Source organism: Heptranchias perlo, chromosome 24 (assembly GCF_035084215.1).
Source record: "Heptranchias perlo isolate sHepPer1 chromosome 24, sHepPer1.hap1, whole genome shotgun sequence".
In the NCBI taxonomy this organism is placed as follows: domain Eukaryota; kingdom Metazoa; phylum Chordata; class Chondrichthyes; order Hexanchiformes; family Hexanchidae; genus Heptranchias; species Heptranchias perlo.
The window spans coordinates 44664477-44682580 of NC_090348.1; the positions used below are offsets into that span (position 1 = coordinate 44664477).

At 51.1% G+C, this 18104-nt stretch overlaps 1 protein-coding gene across 1 annotated transcript in view; it reads right to left on the reverse strand.

Annotated features, from left to right (window-relative positions):
- Positions 1-18104, reverse strand: part of LOC137341792 (striatin-interacting protein 1 homolog) — a 30923-nt gene that overhangs the window by 5289 nt on the left and 7530 nt on the right. The window contains exons 4-13 of the mRNA XM_068005295.1: positions 16997-17131; positions 15713-15833; positions 13599-13667; positions 12637-12743; positions 9995-10122; positions 7185-7367; positions 6534-6742; positions 6047-6112; positions 5661-5724; positions 1892-1963 (exon numbers count right to left, since the gene is read on the reverse strand). Coding sequence (XP_067861396.1) covers positions 1892-1963; positions 5661-5724; positions 6047-6112; positions 6534-6742; positions 7185-7367; positions 9995-10122; positions 12637-12743; positions 13599-13667; positions 15713-15833; positions 16997-17131 — 1154 coding nt within the window. The remainder of the gene's footprint in view (positions 1-1891; positions 1964-5660; positions 5725-6046; positions 6113-6533; positions 6743-7184; positions 7368-9994; positions 10123-12636; positions 12744-13598; positions 13668-15712; positions 15834-16996; positions 17132-18104) is intronic.

Consider the following 18104-nt stretch of genomic DNA (forward strand, 5'->3'; position numbering starts at 1 on the left):
TGAAGGGGCGACGAGTAGGAGGGGGGAAGGGGCGACGAGTAGGAGGGGGGAAGGGGCGACGAGTAGGAGGGGGGAAGGGGCGAGGAGGAGGAGGGGGGAAGGGGCGAGGAGGAGGAGGGGGGAAGGGGCGAGGAGGAGGAGGAAGGGGCGAGGAGGAGGAGGAAGGGAGGAGGAGGAAGGGGCGAGGAGGAGGAGGAAGGGAGGAGGAGGAGGAGGAGGAAGGGAGGAGGAGGAGGAGGAAGGGGCGAGGAGGAGGAGGAAGGGGCGAGGAGGAGGAGGAAGGGCGAGAGGAGGAGGGGCGAGGAGGAGGAGGAAGGGGCGAGGAGGAGGAGGAAGGGGCGAGGAGGAGGAGGAAGGGGCGAGGAGGAGGAGGAAGGGGCGAGGAGGAGGAGGAAGGGGCGAGGAGGAGGAGGAAGGGGCGAGGAGGAGGAGGAAGGGGCGAGGAGGAGGAGGAAGGGGCGAGGAGGAGGAGGAAGGGGCGAGGAGGAGGAGGAAGGGGCGAGGAGGAGGAGGAAGGGGCGAGGAGGAGGAGGAAGGGGCGAGGAGGAGGAGGAAGGGGCGAGGAGGAGGAGGAAGGGGCGAGGAGGAGGAGGAAGGGGCGAGGAGGAGGAGGAAGGGGCGAGGAGGAGGAGGAAGGGGCGAGGAGGAGGAGGAAGGGGCGAGGAGGAGGAGGAAGGGGCGAGGAGGAGGAGGAAGGGGCGAGGAGGAGGAGGAAGGGGCGAGGAGGAGGAGGAAGGGGCGAGGAGGAGGAGGAAGGGGCGAGGAGGAGGAGGAAGGGGCGAGGAGGAGGAGGAAGGGGCGAGGAGGAGGAGGAAGGGGCGAGGAGGAGGAGGAAGGGGCGAGGAGGAGGAGGAAGGGGCGAGGAGGAGGAGGAAGGGGCGAGGAGGAGGAGGAAGGGGCGAGGAGGAGGAGGAAGGGGCGAGGAGGAGGAGGAAGGGGCGAGGAGGAGGAGGAAGGGGCGAGGAGGAGGAGGAAGGGGCGAGGAGGAGGAGGAAGGGGCGAGGAGGAAGAGGAGGATGGGGGGGATGGGGCGAGGAGGAGGAGGAGGAAGGGGCGAGGAGGAGGAGGAGGGGGCGAGGAGGAGGAGGAGGAGGAGGAAGGGGGCGAGGAGGAGGAGGAGGAGGAGGAGGAAGGGGCGAGGAGGAGGAGGAGGAGGAAGGGGCGAGGAGGAGGAGGAGGAGGAGGAAGGGGCGAGGAGGAGGAGGAGGAGGAGGAAGGGCCGAGGAGGAGGAGGAGGAGGAAGGGGCGAGGAGGAGGAAGGGCCGAGGAGGAGGAAGGGCCGAGGAGGAGGAGGAGGAGGAAGGGCCGAGGAGGAGGAAGGGCCGAGGAGGAGGAAGGGCCGAGGAGGAGGAAGGGCCGAGGAGGAGGAAGGGCCGAGGAGGAGGAAGGGCCGAGGAGGAGGAAGGGCCGAGGAGGAGGAAGGGCCGAGGAAGGGCCGAGGAGGAGGAGGAGGAGGAGGAAGGGGCGAGGAGGAGGAGGAGGAGGAGGAAGGGGCGAGGAGGAGGGGGAGGAGGAGGAAGGGGCGAGGAGGAGGAGGAGGAGGAGGAAGGGGCGAGGAGGAGGAGGAGGAGGAGGAAGGGGCGAGGAGGAGGAGGAGGAGGAGGAAGGGGCGAGGAGGAGGAGGAGGAGGAGGAAGGGGCGAGGAGGAGGAGGAGGAGGAAGGGGCGAGGAGGAGGAGGAGAGGGGGAAGGGGCCGAGGAGGAGGGGACGGGGGAGTCGGAGTGCCATTGGACACTGGGTGTGGAGTTGGAGCACTCCTGCCACTGCCCCGTGGCCTGTTCTCGTGCCCTCCTGAACAGCCTGTGCATCGAAGGAGGGTAATTGGCCGACAGCCCTTTCTCATCCTGTATCTCACAGACCACTGGGCTGGTTCACACTGCACGGCTCTTACCAGCGACACTGGGGATTTCTGCAGCTCCTCCTCCCTTTTGGTCTGTATTTCTGCGATGGATATGTGCTTGTGCTTCTCAAGAAGGAGGACAAAAACAATTAACAAAATAATTTTCTCCCCCCCAAAACAGACGACCCCCCCCGACTCTTTGCACAGGCACCTGCAGCCCTCAGTGACCCCTCGAAGCCCCGGCTCTTCATGGATGAGCCAAGACAGCCAATGTCAGCCAGCTATTGGACCACAGAGGGCATCACAGCACAGCCCACTCCTGTTCTCACCCCCCCCCCCCCCCCCCCACCGAGAGAGCTCCGACAGAATGGCATGTGGGACTCTGCACCGTCAGGGTCGGTAAAACCCTGTGGCAACTGCAGGCCAACCCTTCTTTTTAAATACATAGGTCTTGGAATGATTATAGCCCACAGTCAGTGTTCAATGGGGGTTATGTGAAACACTGCATGCCACTGTGTTGAAGGGCCTTGTTTGGGGCGGGAGAGCTCCATTACAGAGGTACACTGGGTGAATTTGGGATGGGATGCTGCTTAATTAAATAAAGCTTTTTTTTTTAAAAATGAGGTGTCCTCGAGTAACTGAAGTGTGGAAACTGCTCACATTCAGAATACGTCTTTCAGAGAAACTATTTCTGCTGGTTGGGGACCAGGGGACATCGTCTAAAAATTAGAGCCAGGACTTTCAGGAGTGAAGTTTGGAAACACTTCTACACACAAAGGGTGGGAGACGTTTGGAACTCTCCTCCGCAATCAGCAGTTGATGCCAGCTCAATTGTTAATTTTAAATCTGAGACTGATAGATTTTTGTTAACCAAGGGTATTAAGGGATATGGGGCTAAGGTGGGTATATGGAGTTAGGTCACAGATCAGCCATGATCTCATTGAATGGCGGAACAGGCTCGAGGGGCTGAATGGCCTCCTCCTGTTTCCTATGTACCGACCCAAACCCCACGGCATTTAAATCCAGCAACAAGTCTGTGCAAATTTCGAGGACTTAATTGTAATGAGCTATTTAGTATTTTGAAAATACTGCACCGAGTTTGTTTAGTAAAATGGAGCATTTCAAACAGTTTAAAAGCAGATTACTGTGCTGCTTTTGTTACTGTATAACAGAAAGAAACCCAGCCCTGCACCTGAGAATGAGCAGGGGGTTTAGCATTCAAAGCACTGACCGAACCGAGATTTTCTGCCAAATTAGAATTCCAACCAAGCACCTCCCACCCCCCCCAATCCCCGCTCCCCCCCCATTCTCTCACTCTCTGCCCGTTAAGATGTAAAAGATCCCACGGCAGTTTCTCAGTGAAGAGCAGGGGTTTTACTGGCTAATCATCTCTCCCACAAACACTGCACACCAAAACAGAACATCTGGTCTATTCGCCACATTGCTGTTTGAGGGACCTGGTTCTGAGCAAGACTGGTCTGCGACCTGAAACGTTATCTCTGTTTCTTTCTCCACAGATGCTGCCTCACTCGCTGAGCTTCTCCAGCGTTTACTGTTTTTAACTTTAAAACTAACTAATTGGCTGTGAAGTGCTTTGGGACGTGCCAGGGGATGTATAAGGCCCTTTCTCTTGTTCTCAGTTAAAGGGCCAGTGAGCTGGTTGCTGGCTGATCGAGAGGAAGTCGCTGGTGCCACGTTCAAAGGGGGGTCATTCTGACCTGGGGCGACAGTGCGGTATCAGTCGGCCGCCTGTTATACACCTCTCCCGATCGACTCCAACGGAAACGCAACTCAGGAGCGGTGTTTAACGAACGGCCGCTCCTGATATCGCCCGTTATCCATTTCTCGCGTGCGGTCAAAACTACCCCCAACACGTGCTCGGCTCACGGACACATTAAATTAATGCTGTTTGTAAACGCAGCCACTTTAAAACATTTCTAACACCAGGGTTGGGCTCTCGGCTCTGCAGATTCAGTTGATCGAGGACCAGTGGGATCAGAGCGGCCTTTCTTGCAGGTGAAGCCTGCACGACGCGAATCGCAACCAGACCGACGAGCCGCAAGCCAATCGGGATTGGAAGACTGGTGCCAACGGTTGCCAGAATACCGGGAATTTATTCCAAAACAAGTCTCAAAAAGGAGAAAACTGCTCAGGGAGAAATTCCACGGTGGATCGGGTGGGCGTGGCATTTGCTGCCCTCGTGTCCGAGCAAAATAAAGTCGCTCCAGAGGACTGTGCAGCTGCTGTGAATCTTCTTCTAATGGAAGAAGAAACCTGCATTTATTTAGCACCACTCACTCACTCAGGACGTCCCAAAGCCCTTCACAGCTAATTCATTATTTTCAAAGTGTAGTTGTTCGTTATATCGGCAAATGTGGCAGCAAAATTTTCACAAACAGGAAATGAATGATTAAAATTCTTAACTTTAATTTTATGTCGAAGAGGCAACAAGGAGATGTGTCTGTATGTTTGAGCTTCCTAAAAGACTGGTTTTATTTCCAGAAACCTGGCTTATCCTGTAGGATTTGCTTTTTTCTAAAAAAAACAAGTGAGGCCTCATTATCGACTTACCAACACTCCCTATATTCATTTTAGCAGCAAAAACATACTCTTGGCACGGAGCTGAAAGGTGAGAGAGAGTTCCCTACCGATCTCGGACAGCACTGCAAAGCAGGCATTGTCTTGTAAGGAATCTTCTGAACGTTCCTGCCCGCAAACAATATAGGAACTAAAAATAGCATGGCAGGAATGTGCAGACCGGTCACAGACAAAACACAGATTGAGAAAAGCATCTAGACCTCACGTGAGAGTGCTCGGTGTGGACAGGGGTCACAAAAATTTTCAAAGGGTTTAATTTCCCTTGCTCACACGCAGGCACACGCAAAAAAAAAAAATCACCAAACTTTAACAAAGATAAGTAGAGATGAGGGAGACAATTAATTCCACCTAGCTCATCCTGCCACATAAAACTAATCTCACCAACACAGCATCTAACTGCCTCCCGAATGACTCCAGAGTTTTCCCCACCACTGTCCCGCCTGGAAGACCATCTTACTGATGGATTCCCATCATTTCGCCAATCTAGGACTAATGGGAGTTGTTCCCGCCCAGCTTTTTCTTGTCACTTTTTTTTTGAAAGTAAGTAGCATGTTGGCTTGCTTCCAACCCAGGGTCTTTCCCTGAATTCAGCCATTCCCTCGTGAGGAGCGTCAGCACTTTATAGATTTCACTCCCGGGTACATAAACCGTCCACCCCCGGGCATTGATTAGTTTCCAGCCTGTGTTCGAACTCCGGGTAAGTGATGTCGGTGTCATTAAGTTTAGTCGTAGAGCCTCAGATGTTGGGTGATTTGGTTATTGGTGTCTTCTCTAGTGAGTACTTCCAGGAAGCAATCATTTAATTTGTTTTTTTTAGTTCCTCCTTAAGAGATATGCCTCCCATTTGTCTCCTTAAGGGATCCCAATATCACCACCTGAGAGAGAAAAGGCAGTTTAAGGTTTCAGGTATAGATCCTTCATCAGGACCGGAAACAGAGAAACGTTTGCAGTTTTGATGAAGAGTCCTCTCCTAAATTATCACCCTGCCTTTCTCCGCCAGATGCTGACTCACCTGCTGTGTGTCTTTTTCTTACAGCATTTTCTGATTTTGTTTTGCTAAAATATTTACGTCTGTGTGTGCGCGCGCACGTTTGTGTGTGTCTGTGTGTACGTGTCTCTGTGCGCGTATGTGTGCGTGTCTGTGGTTTCTTTTTGAAGAAATAAAGACTACATAATTCGGAGGATGCAGGTTGTGTCTGTGTTCCAGCATTTGCTCTCCTACCTGTTTCAAGGTTTTTACACTTTCATGGATGGGTCTGGGCAAACCCACTAGAGTATCAACGTCGCTGGAAACAGATAAAAGCACAACATTTTAAATCAACGAGTAAACAACACTTAAAATATTTGTCAAGTTGATCGTATTCACTATAAAAATACACATGTTATTTGGGAGCGAGCTACATACAGGTTCAACAGAGCTGGGAGCAGGTTTCTCACAGGGTAGAATCACAATCATAGAAATTTCATTACAGCAGGAAGCCATTTGGCCCATCACACTTGTGCTAGCCCTTCAACTGGAGCTCTCTACGCACGCGCGCACACACACAGATATACACGTGCGCACGCACTATATGTACATATATACACACACACTGTTTTGACACTCACTTCCCCAGTGTGAATCCGATGAACTTGCTTCTGCTGACTTCCAGAAAATCTTCAATGTCCTTCTCCCTGTCGAAGAGAGAGAGAGAAACAGAACTGAGAGACACGTCCATGTCGTTACGGCTTTAAGCTGGAAACGTGCAGCGTATAGTAAACGGCAGCAGCGTGTTCCAACTGAAGCAAATCAAGCATTTAAGAAGGAGCAGAATGGAGATCGAGGGGGGCGGGGTCTCTCGCGGAGGGGAGGGAAGAATGGAGGCGGGATATTTCCCTGGACTGTCACGGTGTCCAGTCAGCAGTGGCCGGGGAGCAAACTGTCCAGCACCTTTTGCTGCGAGACACGAGTACCTTCGGGGAACGAGTGGCCAGCGTGGGGAGGAGGTGAGTGTCGCTCACAGGAACTTACACAACCAAACAAAAAACAAGTTCTTAAAAAAAAAAAAATGCTTTTCCCGAGACGGAGCAAATACTTGGCGTTGATTATACAGACCTGACTTTAGGGGCCCAGGGCAGGCACCGGGGGAAGAACACTCTTTCCGGGGGCAGTCGGGGGGAAGGCAGGGGCTGGATCAGGGCCTCCCTCTCCAGCGGATCCACTTCTCCCTCAATCCCACTGTCACCATCATCGGCCTCGTCATCGTCCTCCTGAGCCTCGTCCCTCTCACTGTAGATATCCAGGCTGTCCTGCTTCACCAGAACCTGCCAGTGACACCTGACCATTAGTTAACGCCTTCCCCGACCGGTAGTTAGTTGGTTAGTGTGTGCGTGCCTTCCCTGACCGGTAGCTAGTTAGTTCGTGAGTGCGTGCGTGCGTGCCTTACCCAACCAGTAGTTAGTTAGTTAGCGCCTTCTCCGACCAGTAGTTAGTTAGTTAGCGCCTTCTCCGACCAGTAGTTAGTTAGTTAGCGCCTTCCCCGATCGTTAGCTAGCTAGCGCCTTCTCTGACCAACAGTTAACGAATTCCCTGACCTTTCTTTCAAGGCTGAGATTGATCGATTTTTGTTGGGTATCAAGGCAGGTAAGTGGAGTTGAGGTACAGATGATCTGATTGAATGGCGGAGCAGGCTCGAGGGGCTGAATGGCCTCCTCCTGCTCCCGTGAATCACGAGAGAGGATCGGCAGCTCCAAAGATGGATCTTACCCTCCTGCCCCTGCGGCCTCGCTTCTGCTGCTGCTCCAGGACGTCCATGGCCGAGGCTGGGGGAGAGGCCGCTCGCAGCGTCCGCATCACCTGGATACTGTTCTCCGGCAGCGGGGGGAGGCCCAGCTTTGCTCGCTTCTCCACTTTCAGGGCCTGGAGTTCCTCGAAGCCTCCGAGACAGAACTGGGGGCAAAGCAAAGTTGCTAACCAAACGAGCACATCCATCCAACACCACCAAATAACAACCTGAGCACCGAGAGGGTGGTGGGCAGGGGAATGTAACGGTACACGCTTTTAATTAATGTCACAAAACAAGGCCTTGGAGAGGGTGCAGAGGGGATTTACTAGAATGGTACCTGGGATGAGGGGCTTCATCTACGTGGAGAGACTGGAGAAGCTGAGATTGTTCTTAGAGCAGAGAAAGTTAAGGGGAGATTTACTAGAGGCATTCAAAATGATCAAGGCTTTTGATAGAAACTGCTTCCACTGGCAGGAGGGTCGGTAACCAGAGGACACAGATTTCAGATAATTGGCAAAAGAACCGGGGTGGGGGGGGGAGGGGGGGGGGGAGATGAGGAGAAATTTTTTTAGGCAGCAAATTGGTTATGATCTGGAATGCACTGCCTGAAGGCTGGAAGCAGATTCAATAACTTTCAAAAGGGAATTGGATAAATATATGAAAAGGAGACATTTGCTATAGGGAAAGGGACTAATTGGAAAGCTCTTTCAAAAATCCGGCACAGGCATGATGGGCCGAATGGCCTCCTTCTGTGCTCTACGATTCTATGAAGTACACTGAAAAGTTTTTTTCCTGTTCATATTATGCAGATACAAGTGCCTAGTTCATCTCATCTGCACATTATTCTGCAAAGACACAATAATACATAGAATTGAATCATTAACACACTTGTTCTCAATGTGTTCAACCTTTATTTGTAAAAAAAAAATAAAGACACAATTCATTTGTGGCCACTTCTCTGCACCCAGAAAAACTCCCTTTGCAAATCCTACTGGACACGGAGGGAGGTGCCGTGTCCAGACGCAAGGTCAGCACTGGTGGCTGCAGATAGAGCTGGGTTTCACTCCGAGCCCTACTTGCTCTGTTTCAGTGCCCGGGGCGGATTAACGCCCGGGCCCTGTGGGGCTTGTGTCCAGGGGCACCAGCCCAATACGGGGCCCCCTGGTAAAACTCACCATAATGCAGAAAAAACGCATACACCCGCTGGATCCATTTCATTTAAGCGTACTACACTGCGACATGATTTGTCTTATTATTAATGCAGCGTAAACATTCTATGTGCCTATTTCCACAGATGTTGTGATGTAATGGATCGGGGGGGTGCCCAGACCCCCCCTGGTCAGTGCCACACAAGCCAGGCTCGTACCACGGAGCCATCGGGGATTTAAGAGACATTTACGACGAGCGTAGGGTTTGTAGATACCCTTCAAGTTACAATTCATAGAAAGTCCGATTGTGGTGCCCACTGGATTGTATCGGAAAAGTTCAATGGCACAAGCACTGGCACTGAGTGGCACAATAAAGGTCACGCCAGCAATTCCCGGACTCCCGACGAGGAGCAGAACGAGTGGAGCTCCCTCACGTGAAGGGAGAGGCGAGGAGCAGCTCCCAGCTCAAGAGCAGGACCTGGTGCCCACTCAGTCAGGGGGGCCGGTGCGAGGGTATACCAGGGTACAACAACCTACACTCCCCACACGCAGGAAGCTGTCTCAAAGTGTTTCACACTCAGGAAAAGCAATATAGTGACTACTGAGCAGAAAATGGGGAAGAGAAAACAGAGGTTTAGGTTTGGGGGTGGGGTGGGCACAGTAGGAGAGCGGTTGCTGAAAGCAGAGGGGAGGTGGCAAGGGAAATTGGGAAGTGGGCAGTGAGTTCCAGAGGGGAGGAACATGGCAGCTGAATGAGCAGCCACTAACTGGTGGAGTGAGAGGTCAAGGGGGGGGGAAGGTGCACGTGACTCACTGATCCCGTAGGTAGGGTAGGGAGAGGCCCTGCAGGAATTTAAAGGAGCAGTCCTACGCCACACATCTGTGGTTCAGGATTCAAAACCCCAATCTGTGCCGAGTTAGTGGTAGTGACGGATGATTTGGCCTCATTGCCCTGCGACAGGCCTGGGTGGGAAAATCGGCCATGGCTCCCGCACCTGACGGCCACCCTGCTGGAAAGTGTCTGCAAGACGGACGTCGGGCGCGAACAGGATCCGGACTGGACTTGCCTGTGATGCTCTCCACGGCCAAGTAGCTTGCCGACCCTCACTGTCTGAGCCGACCAGTCGAGGGGAGCTACTCGGCCGAGATACCGGGAGGTCTGGTGCAGCCGTGGAACTGTGTCCCAGCAAGAATCAGCACCTTCAGGAGGTGGGGGGGAAAAAAAGAGAGGTGGGCGGGAGGGACTAGGTGGCTGCAGTGCGTGCACTATCCACAGGATGCACTGCAGCACCTCCCAAACCCGCGAGCTCCACCGCCTAGAAGGACAAGGGCAGCAGGTGCGTGGGAACACCACCACCTCCACGTCACGCGCCATCCCGACTTGGACGTATATCGGCCGCTCCTTCATCGTCACTGGGTCAAAATCCTGGAACTCCCGACCTAACGGCACCGTGGGAGAACCGTCACCACACGGGCCGCGACGGTTCAAGGCAGCGGCTCACCACCACCTGCGCAACGAGGGATGGGCAATAACTGCCGGCTTTGCCAGCGTCGCCCACACCCCGAGAATGAATTTTTTTTTTTTAAAATAGAGGGAGCAAAAAAACGAATGAGCACAGAGAGGAAACTGCAATGAGACCTACCAGCACCGTCTTCCACAGGAGCAGCAAAACCTTCTTAATGGGGCAGTGTGGAGTGTGCCCACTGCAGAATTTGTTAACGAGAGAGAAGAGGAGGACAGTAAAGGGCTCACCGTTATACACCGGGGAACCTAAGGAACAGGATGCAATTGATCAACGCTGGACACACATTATTTACCGCGTGAACTGTCTGAGAAACCCATTCATCGGAACAGGAGGAGGCCATTCTGCCCCTCGAGCCTGCTCCGGCATTCAATTCGATCATCGCTGATCAGCACCTCAACTCCATTTACCACTCCAATTACAAACACCATTCACGCAACACACGACACGATATTATTTACCAGGTGAACTATCCGAGAAACGGTCCCATTCATGCAACAGTCGCTCTATGTCACACGGAGACTCGCAAAATAGTCGGGGGCGGGAGAAGAGCAGGGAGATTTCAGAGGGACGGAGAGCGGTGAATCCCGTTGAAATTCACACCTGAACCATGCGGATATCCGGTTCCATCCCGTGCGATTGCCCAAAGACAACAGCAGCAATAAAAAGGAACCCTCGCGTCCGTCTGCAAGCCAGTGCCCTCATCCTGGCCTTGGCATCTGTATGGATTGTAGAAATGGCCTGGGGTGGGGGTGGGGGAGAGGGCGATATCAGCTCGCCATCCCATGACTCCTGCTGGAAGTGCACATGTGTGGATCATGGAAAGGACAGGATAGGACTCAGCTAACACGCCCTCTGTGGTCGAATAGCTTGCCAATAATCACTAAGTCCTGAATCACACCAGGGTATGGTTCTATGTGCCAATCAACCTCCAGCTCCTCACCAAAGTGGTCATTCTTCATACGTGAGCCCAGGCGGTGAACAGCCGGCTATTCGACTACAGGGTGCATCACCAGAGCCAAGCCGGATCCCATCTGCACCTGGTGCCCAGCAGAGGTCACTGGATAGTGATCAGCAGCAGGAGCCCTGGCTGACTATTCCCGCCCTTAACCCAATAATCGCACTGCAGTTTAATCCTCTTATTTTTTTTCTCTCAAAAGTCTACCTTTGCCATTTAACAACACGCAGGACCATGCTTAAAACTACACAGGAGCACTTTGGTACGCAGCACCATGCCCTGGTTATGTCTTCCCAAATTCTCTATACGAGTTTCTGGGTCAGCACCTCAAGAGAATACAAATTATATCAAAAATACATTCCAGGGCATCACTCGTTTTACAACTGATGGAACCGGACTTGGTCCCTGCAGTGGGCACCCTGCCTTTATTTTTAACTAGTTGACACAGTTTCGCATTTATCTCTCTCTTCCCCCACCCCCCAGCCCCAACACGAGCCTCAGCTTACACGTGTACACAGCGCTTGTCGCTTGTGGAAACATTAAAATAAGAACAAGCTGCAAATGCTGGAAACACACGGCAGGTCAGACAACACCGGTTTTTGTTGGGGGGGAAGCGGGGGGGGGTTGAAAGGGCAGGGGAACGATGATTCGGACGTGTACCGTGTTCCACTTTCATCGGAACTCACAAAGCTCCAGACGAAGCGTCTACCCCTGAAACGTCAATAATCTATCTCGTGGGAGGGGAATATTTTTTCTCTGCATAAACTCATCGTTATCTTGCACACTTCTGTACAACTGATGCTTCTGGACGACCTTGTACCTGAGCTTCCTCTGATGGTTCAGGGGGTCAGGCACTCTAAATGGTGATTCCGTTCATTGCTGTCAATGAGATGTTGCTGCCATGTTGGTTTATCTAATAGTTCGTATAGCCTTATTAGGGGTTACGGGGAGCGGGCAGGAAATTGGACATGAATTTAGATTTGAGGTGAGGATCAGATCAGCCATGATCTTATTGAATGGCGGAGCAGGCTCGAGGGGCCGATTGGCCTACTCCTGCTCCTATTTCTTATGTTCTTACAGCACTGAAGGAGGCCATTCTGCCCATCATGCCTGTGGCTGCTCTTTACAACAGTGACTACGCTTCAAAAGTACTTCATTGGCTGCAAAGCGATTTGGGACGTTCTGAGGTTGTGAAAGGTGCTACATGAATGCAAGTCTTTCTTGCCTTGAAAGAGCTATCCAGTTAGTCCCACTCCCCTGCTCTTTCCCCTTTCAGTTGGTAGCACTCTTACCTCCGAGTCTGAAAGTTGAGAGTTCACATCCCACTCGAGCCTTGGGCACGTAATCTAGGCGGGCACCTCAGCGCCGGTACCGAGGGAGCACTGCGCTGTCGGAGGCGACGTCTTTCGGATGAGACGTTAAGCCGAGGCCCCGTCTGCTCTCTCGGGTGGATGTGAACGATCCCATGGCCACTATTTCAAAGAAGAGCAGGGGAGTTCCCCCCCCCCCGGTGTCCTGGCCAATATTTATCCTTCAAAATCAACATCACTAAAAACAGACTGATCTGGTAATTTATCTCATTGCTGTTTGTGGGATCTTGCTGTGCGCAAATTGGCTGCCGCGTTTCCTACATTACAACAGTGACTACGCTTCAAAAGTACTTCGTTGGCTGTAAAGCGCTATAGGGGGTCGTGAAAGGCCCACAGAAATACACAAGTTCTTTCTTTCTATAAAAAAGTGAAAGCTATTAAGTGGAAGGTGAGTGAATTAATTCCCACCACGAGGGGGAAGTGGCCATACTCACTCAGTTCAGTCCGGAATCCATCTCGAGCCAAACTCCACTCCGGTTTGTCGTCCTCCACCTCCCTGCGCATGATCTCGACCATCAGGTACATAATATTGAGCAGCACCCTGGAATATCGGCCACGCACAAGAGTTAGGATTTTATAGAACTGGGGTCATATAAACACCAAACGGCAGAACACTAACTGGGACTCTCCGGGATGGTGAGGGAAGGGAATTCTCTCAATACCCAGTTGAAAAATACAGAATTAAAGCCCTTTCTTACTTCCATTTAAAGGGACCTCCCCGCTACATCAATCAGCGTGTACGTACACCACCCAGAGCAGGAAGTTTGACCGTGGTCAGTTAGCTGATCCGAGCTGGAGTGGGACTAAGACTGTCCTCGCTAACCTTCCCATTAGCGCGGAAGGAAGAAAATGGAGTCAGCAACCTCCTCACTCCGGACTGCGATCCGGCCGGAAACTGGTCAGGGTGAGGCCTGGCTGGGTTAAAGAGTCTGGCAACACTCATCGCCCACGGGCACACACGAATGTCATGGACTTGGGCAAAGTACCACAGAGTGGCTGACAGCCCAATGTGAGCACCCACCCCCCCCACCCCAGGAGAAGAAATAGACCCGAGACCCCTTTGGAGAGTAGAAACATCTGTAGGCAACAGCTGGAACATGCTTCCACAGAGCACAGTACCCAGGAATACATGTCAGTAACAGCTGGAACGTGCTTCCAGAGCACAGGAACACCTGTAGACAACAGCTGGAACATGCTTCCACAGAGCACAGAGCCCAGGAATACATGTAGCCAACAGCTGGAACATGCTTCCACAGAGCACAATGCCCAGGAACACGTCGCCAACAGCTGGAACATGCTTCCAGGGCAATGGAATAACAGACATATTTTCCAATACATGCTACCTCTTCTCATGCAGGGACTATTGTAATTCGGGACGGGTGTGTATGCCCCTTACCTCAGCTCAGTGCTGTCTGCCAGGGAGATGGCTGGTTTCCTCAGGGCACTGCTACACGCCTGAGTGTTACTGCATGTAAACAGAATCATAATTACATCCAGGCTTCCATTAACAAGGCAACAGTCAGAAACTATACAGTACATACAATAAAAGGTGAATCTTCATTCTTCCAGGGGCTGCCTTGATGGCTCAGTTTGGCATTGATCAAAAGGTCCAAGGTACAAACCCTGGTCTATTATCTGATCTCAGCTGGCAATAGTTCACAAAGATACGTACAAATGAAGGAGACCATTCCTCCCATCTAACTCATTCTATGATTCTCCCTATTACAGCATCTAACTTCATGAATGACTCCATCACCGCCCTGCCCAGAGACCACTCCAGGTACTGATCACTCCTTGTCTGAAGAAGTGCTTCCTAACATCACTCCTGAACTGGTCTTTCACCAATTTGTACCCAAGTCCCCTTTGTCCTACATTCCTGGTTTGGTTAATTAGCATTAACCTTTTCCAGTCCACTTGATATCATATAGACTTCATTTGAGACTCCCCGTCAATCACCTCCTTTCAAGGCTGAAGGTTTTTCTAACCTTTCCTTATGACTAGGGATCAGCTTCTCTGAACTGCTTCCAGAGCTTGAGTACTTCCCTGTGTCTCAGTGACCAGAATTAAAAGGCCTTGGTCAAGATAATGGCCTGACCAGAGGACAATACAGCTTCAGCACGAGAGCCTCAAACATAAAGTCTTCTGATCTGGCCATGTAGATCAGCATTTGGTTTCCTTTGTTAACGGCTGCTCTGTAAAGACTGGACATGGTCATGTTGAGTCTACTCTCACTCTTAGATCTTTGTTTCAGTCTCTCCCCATGACATTCATTATGTCCCCAAATTTCTCTTCCATTTAAAAGATCTTGCACTTGTCTGCTTTGAAGTTCCTCTGTCGTAGTTCTACGCACTTCTAAAATGTTGTCCAGGTTCTGCTGTAACTCCTTAGTTGCTTTACCAGACTCTACTGCCCCTATTGGTTTAGTATCTGTGAACTTGTGTTCCTAATTAAGGCCATTTATGTAGATCAGAAATAGTAGAGGCCCCAGCGCCAAGGAACTCCAGTCAGTACATCTCCTCAGTCCATCATCATCACTGCCCGCTTTCCTTCAGACAATTCCTTATTCATCTCCTAATTTTGCTCCAAGACTTTCATGTGGAACTTTATTAAAAGCATTCTGGAATCTAGGAATATTATACTGTTGGGCTTTCCAACATCCACTTGGTACGTCACTTTCTTAAACAAAAAGTCAAGCACCTTGGGTCAGTGCTGGCTGCCGTTAGCTAGACTATTTCCACACAGGTCCTCTACATTGACCCAAATGCCCAGTTCCATTATCTTGCCAGTTACTGATGCAAGACTAATGGGTCTGCAGTTACCCACGTTTGCTTTATCATTTTACTTAAAAATAGGTATCACGTTGCCTTGTTTCTAATCCAGTGACCCCCCCCCACTCCCGTATTCAGTGACTCCATCATGTGGACAGTCACTACTTTGCAGGTTCCATCCCTAGTCTCACTTCTCCCTTTAGATACAATCACCACCTGGGAATTCACTGGTTTTGAGCCTTCAGGACAAGGGATAAGAACGTCACACAGTGGGACGCTCATTATCCACACTCCTAACTATCCACCATCCTAATCATCCGTCAGAATATTTGTGGGATAAATCCTTGTGCAAGGCATTTCATTGGTCATTATTTATATTTCATCTTTTCCTCGTGAATAAACTACCTCATGTTTCTTTCTGTTGTTCCTACTGCACTTGTTTTCACTTCCATGCCCAGCATATTGATACACGAATGTATAAAATCCAAATTTGAGGCCACCCCAGTTGCCATTATCCACACTGTGGGGTGGGGGAGCCCTCTCCATTATGACAGAGGGCAGGCCCTCCATTATGGTGGAGGCCAGGAGATCCCGGGGGGAGCACATGGCCTGGCCCCGCGGTCTTTTTTTTTTTTTTGGACGCCCCTCGAAGTGGGCTGGTTTCCTAAATCGACCTCAGCCTGAAAAGAAATATAATCGAGCGACTGTTCATTAACACCAACCGGTACTCTCCGTCACTCACTCGATCTCCATATTGAGGAGCTCCACCAACGCCCCAAAAGTGCCCATCTCGTAGAGGAGGAAGACATTGTACTGGGCCCAGTGCACTGCTTCGGGGTCCGTGTAGCAGTCGTCAAACACACCTGCGGAGGGTATCGAAACAGACAGGCCAGGTACAGCAGGAAGGCGGAGAAGACAGTCCACTTTATCTTTTTTTTTAAAAACTTTGGGAGTGTTTTCTGTTCATTAACATAAATCATGTCATTGCTGTGGTGCGGGAATGATATGCAATTCTGGCACCCGAGGTCAGTGCCAACTGCTTTCAAGTTATAGGCAAACCGGATGCAAAGTTTCGTCTGCCACAAATTCAGGAGAACATTCTAAGCTTTCAGGACGTTTTACTACGTTAAAGGCGCTACATAAATGCAAGTTGTTCTTCTACATACGAACATACGAATTAAGAGCAGGAGGAGGCCATTCGGCCCCTCGAGCCTGCTCTGCCATTTGATAAGATCTCAACCCTACTTTCCCGTCTACCTACTATAACCTTTGACTCAGGAATCTCAGCCTTAAAAATATTCAATGATCCTGCCTCCACCGCTCTCTGGGGAAGGGTGTTCCACAGACTCACGACCCACTCTTGTCCGCTGCACCACTTAGTTTTACATTTCCCGTGCCAAGTGGTCTGCATCAGATTGGCAACTCACTGCACCTTGTGAGCCGTTTTCCCCCTCGCTCTGTGCTTGCTTAATATTGTGGCCCCAATTGGCCACTAGCAACTGAGTCGAGACCATTCCAATCTCCTTAAATTCTACCAGATCTCCTCCGGCACTGGGCGTGTAGAGACAGAGATTACGGGTTTGGAAGAGTGGTGGGTGCTGGGGTGTGGAAATGGGAGAGAGATGCACACCTCCACTGGGAGACTTCTGGAAAGAAGCTTGTTAGAGATTCCCCCAGAGACAAAGTCCGGCCTCAACACTGAGTCCTACAACTTTAGATCATAATCACCGCTCCCATTTGCTTAAAAACTATTAAATCGCTAACTTCTGATGAAAGGTCATCAACCTGAAACGTTAACTCTGTTTCTCTCTCCCAACAGATGCTGCCTGACCTGCTCAGTGTTTCCAGCATTTTCTGTTTTTATTGCAATGAAGTGTGTGTTGGTTGTTAGATCCTCGTGTTTTACACTGTTGGGTGAATCCATGCTGCCTGCTTAATTTTTCCACTAGATTTACACAACAGAACAGCATTAGTGCGGGAGGTAATTCAGCAAAGAAAGAAGTTATACTGTCACATCGCTAGTTACCTTGGGCCAGGTAAAGAATGGCTCTGGCAAACTTAAGTCTCTTCTCCCTGTTTATTACCTCCAATCCGTCCAGCAGTCTCATTAAGTAGGTCTTATGTTCAGCCTCTTCCAGCTCTACCCATTTCTTGCCCTTCCCTGCAAGAGACAAAAGGGCATTAAATTATGCTGACCCCAACAGTCGCATCCCTCGCCCCTCCCAAGGTTGAATAAACCTCTCTGGGTCCCCACCGATTCTCAGACTCAGCTCCAACCCAAATCAATCCATTCCCCAGTGGAATAACATGACCCCTAGTCTGCAGAAACTGGAGACCAACCATGAGAAAAAAAAGGCAAAAGAAAGACTGGGAGTGGGGGGAAAAAAGAGGGAAGTTCTTCATATTCAACTTATTCCTCCTCCCCACTCCCCCCCAAAAAAATGGCACAAAAAAGCCATGACAGGAACCTGCCATTTTTGGTCTCCTCTCCTTAGCCACTAGGATGATGTTAAGGGAGGGGGGGGGGGGGGAGGAAGAGGGGGAGGGGGCAGCTTCCCGCCCTTCACCCCAAATGACCCCATCCCCATCCACTGCAAGGGAATCCGACACACAGCCCAGCCTGGGAGGCGGCCCAAAGCCACCCAACTCTAAAATCTCTCTACTGCCAAATATACCACAGTTTCCAGATGGCAGAGCATTTCCGTGGAGTGAGATGACATAATCAGGTTTATCTGTGATGCCCTCTGCAGTCGAAGAGCCAACCAAGACTCTCCATCAACGTTGACCCTCGAGTGAAGTAACGGAGGGCTACAAGGGTCGGTGAGACTCTGCGGCCACAGAAGGGGTGAAATTCGGATTGGGGTGGGGGAGAAATGAAGCCTAGAGTTACCTGGTCCCTTGGTCGGCCTGTGCGTGTTTATTAAGCACATCTTAAGACTAACGGAAATGAGCTAGTAGAACCAATGTTGGACATGGAGCATTGCACTGGCACTCGGTAGGTTGTGATCTTACTGAACGGCGAGAGGTTCGGTAACCAGTCACACATTCAATGTCAAAACCTGCTGTGCATTATGGAGTAAAGCTCCATCACATTTATTCACCAGCACAGTGAGCACACTACAGGGAAATCGGCA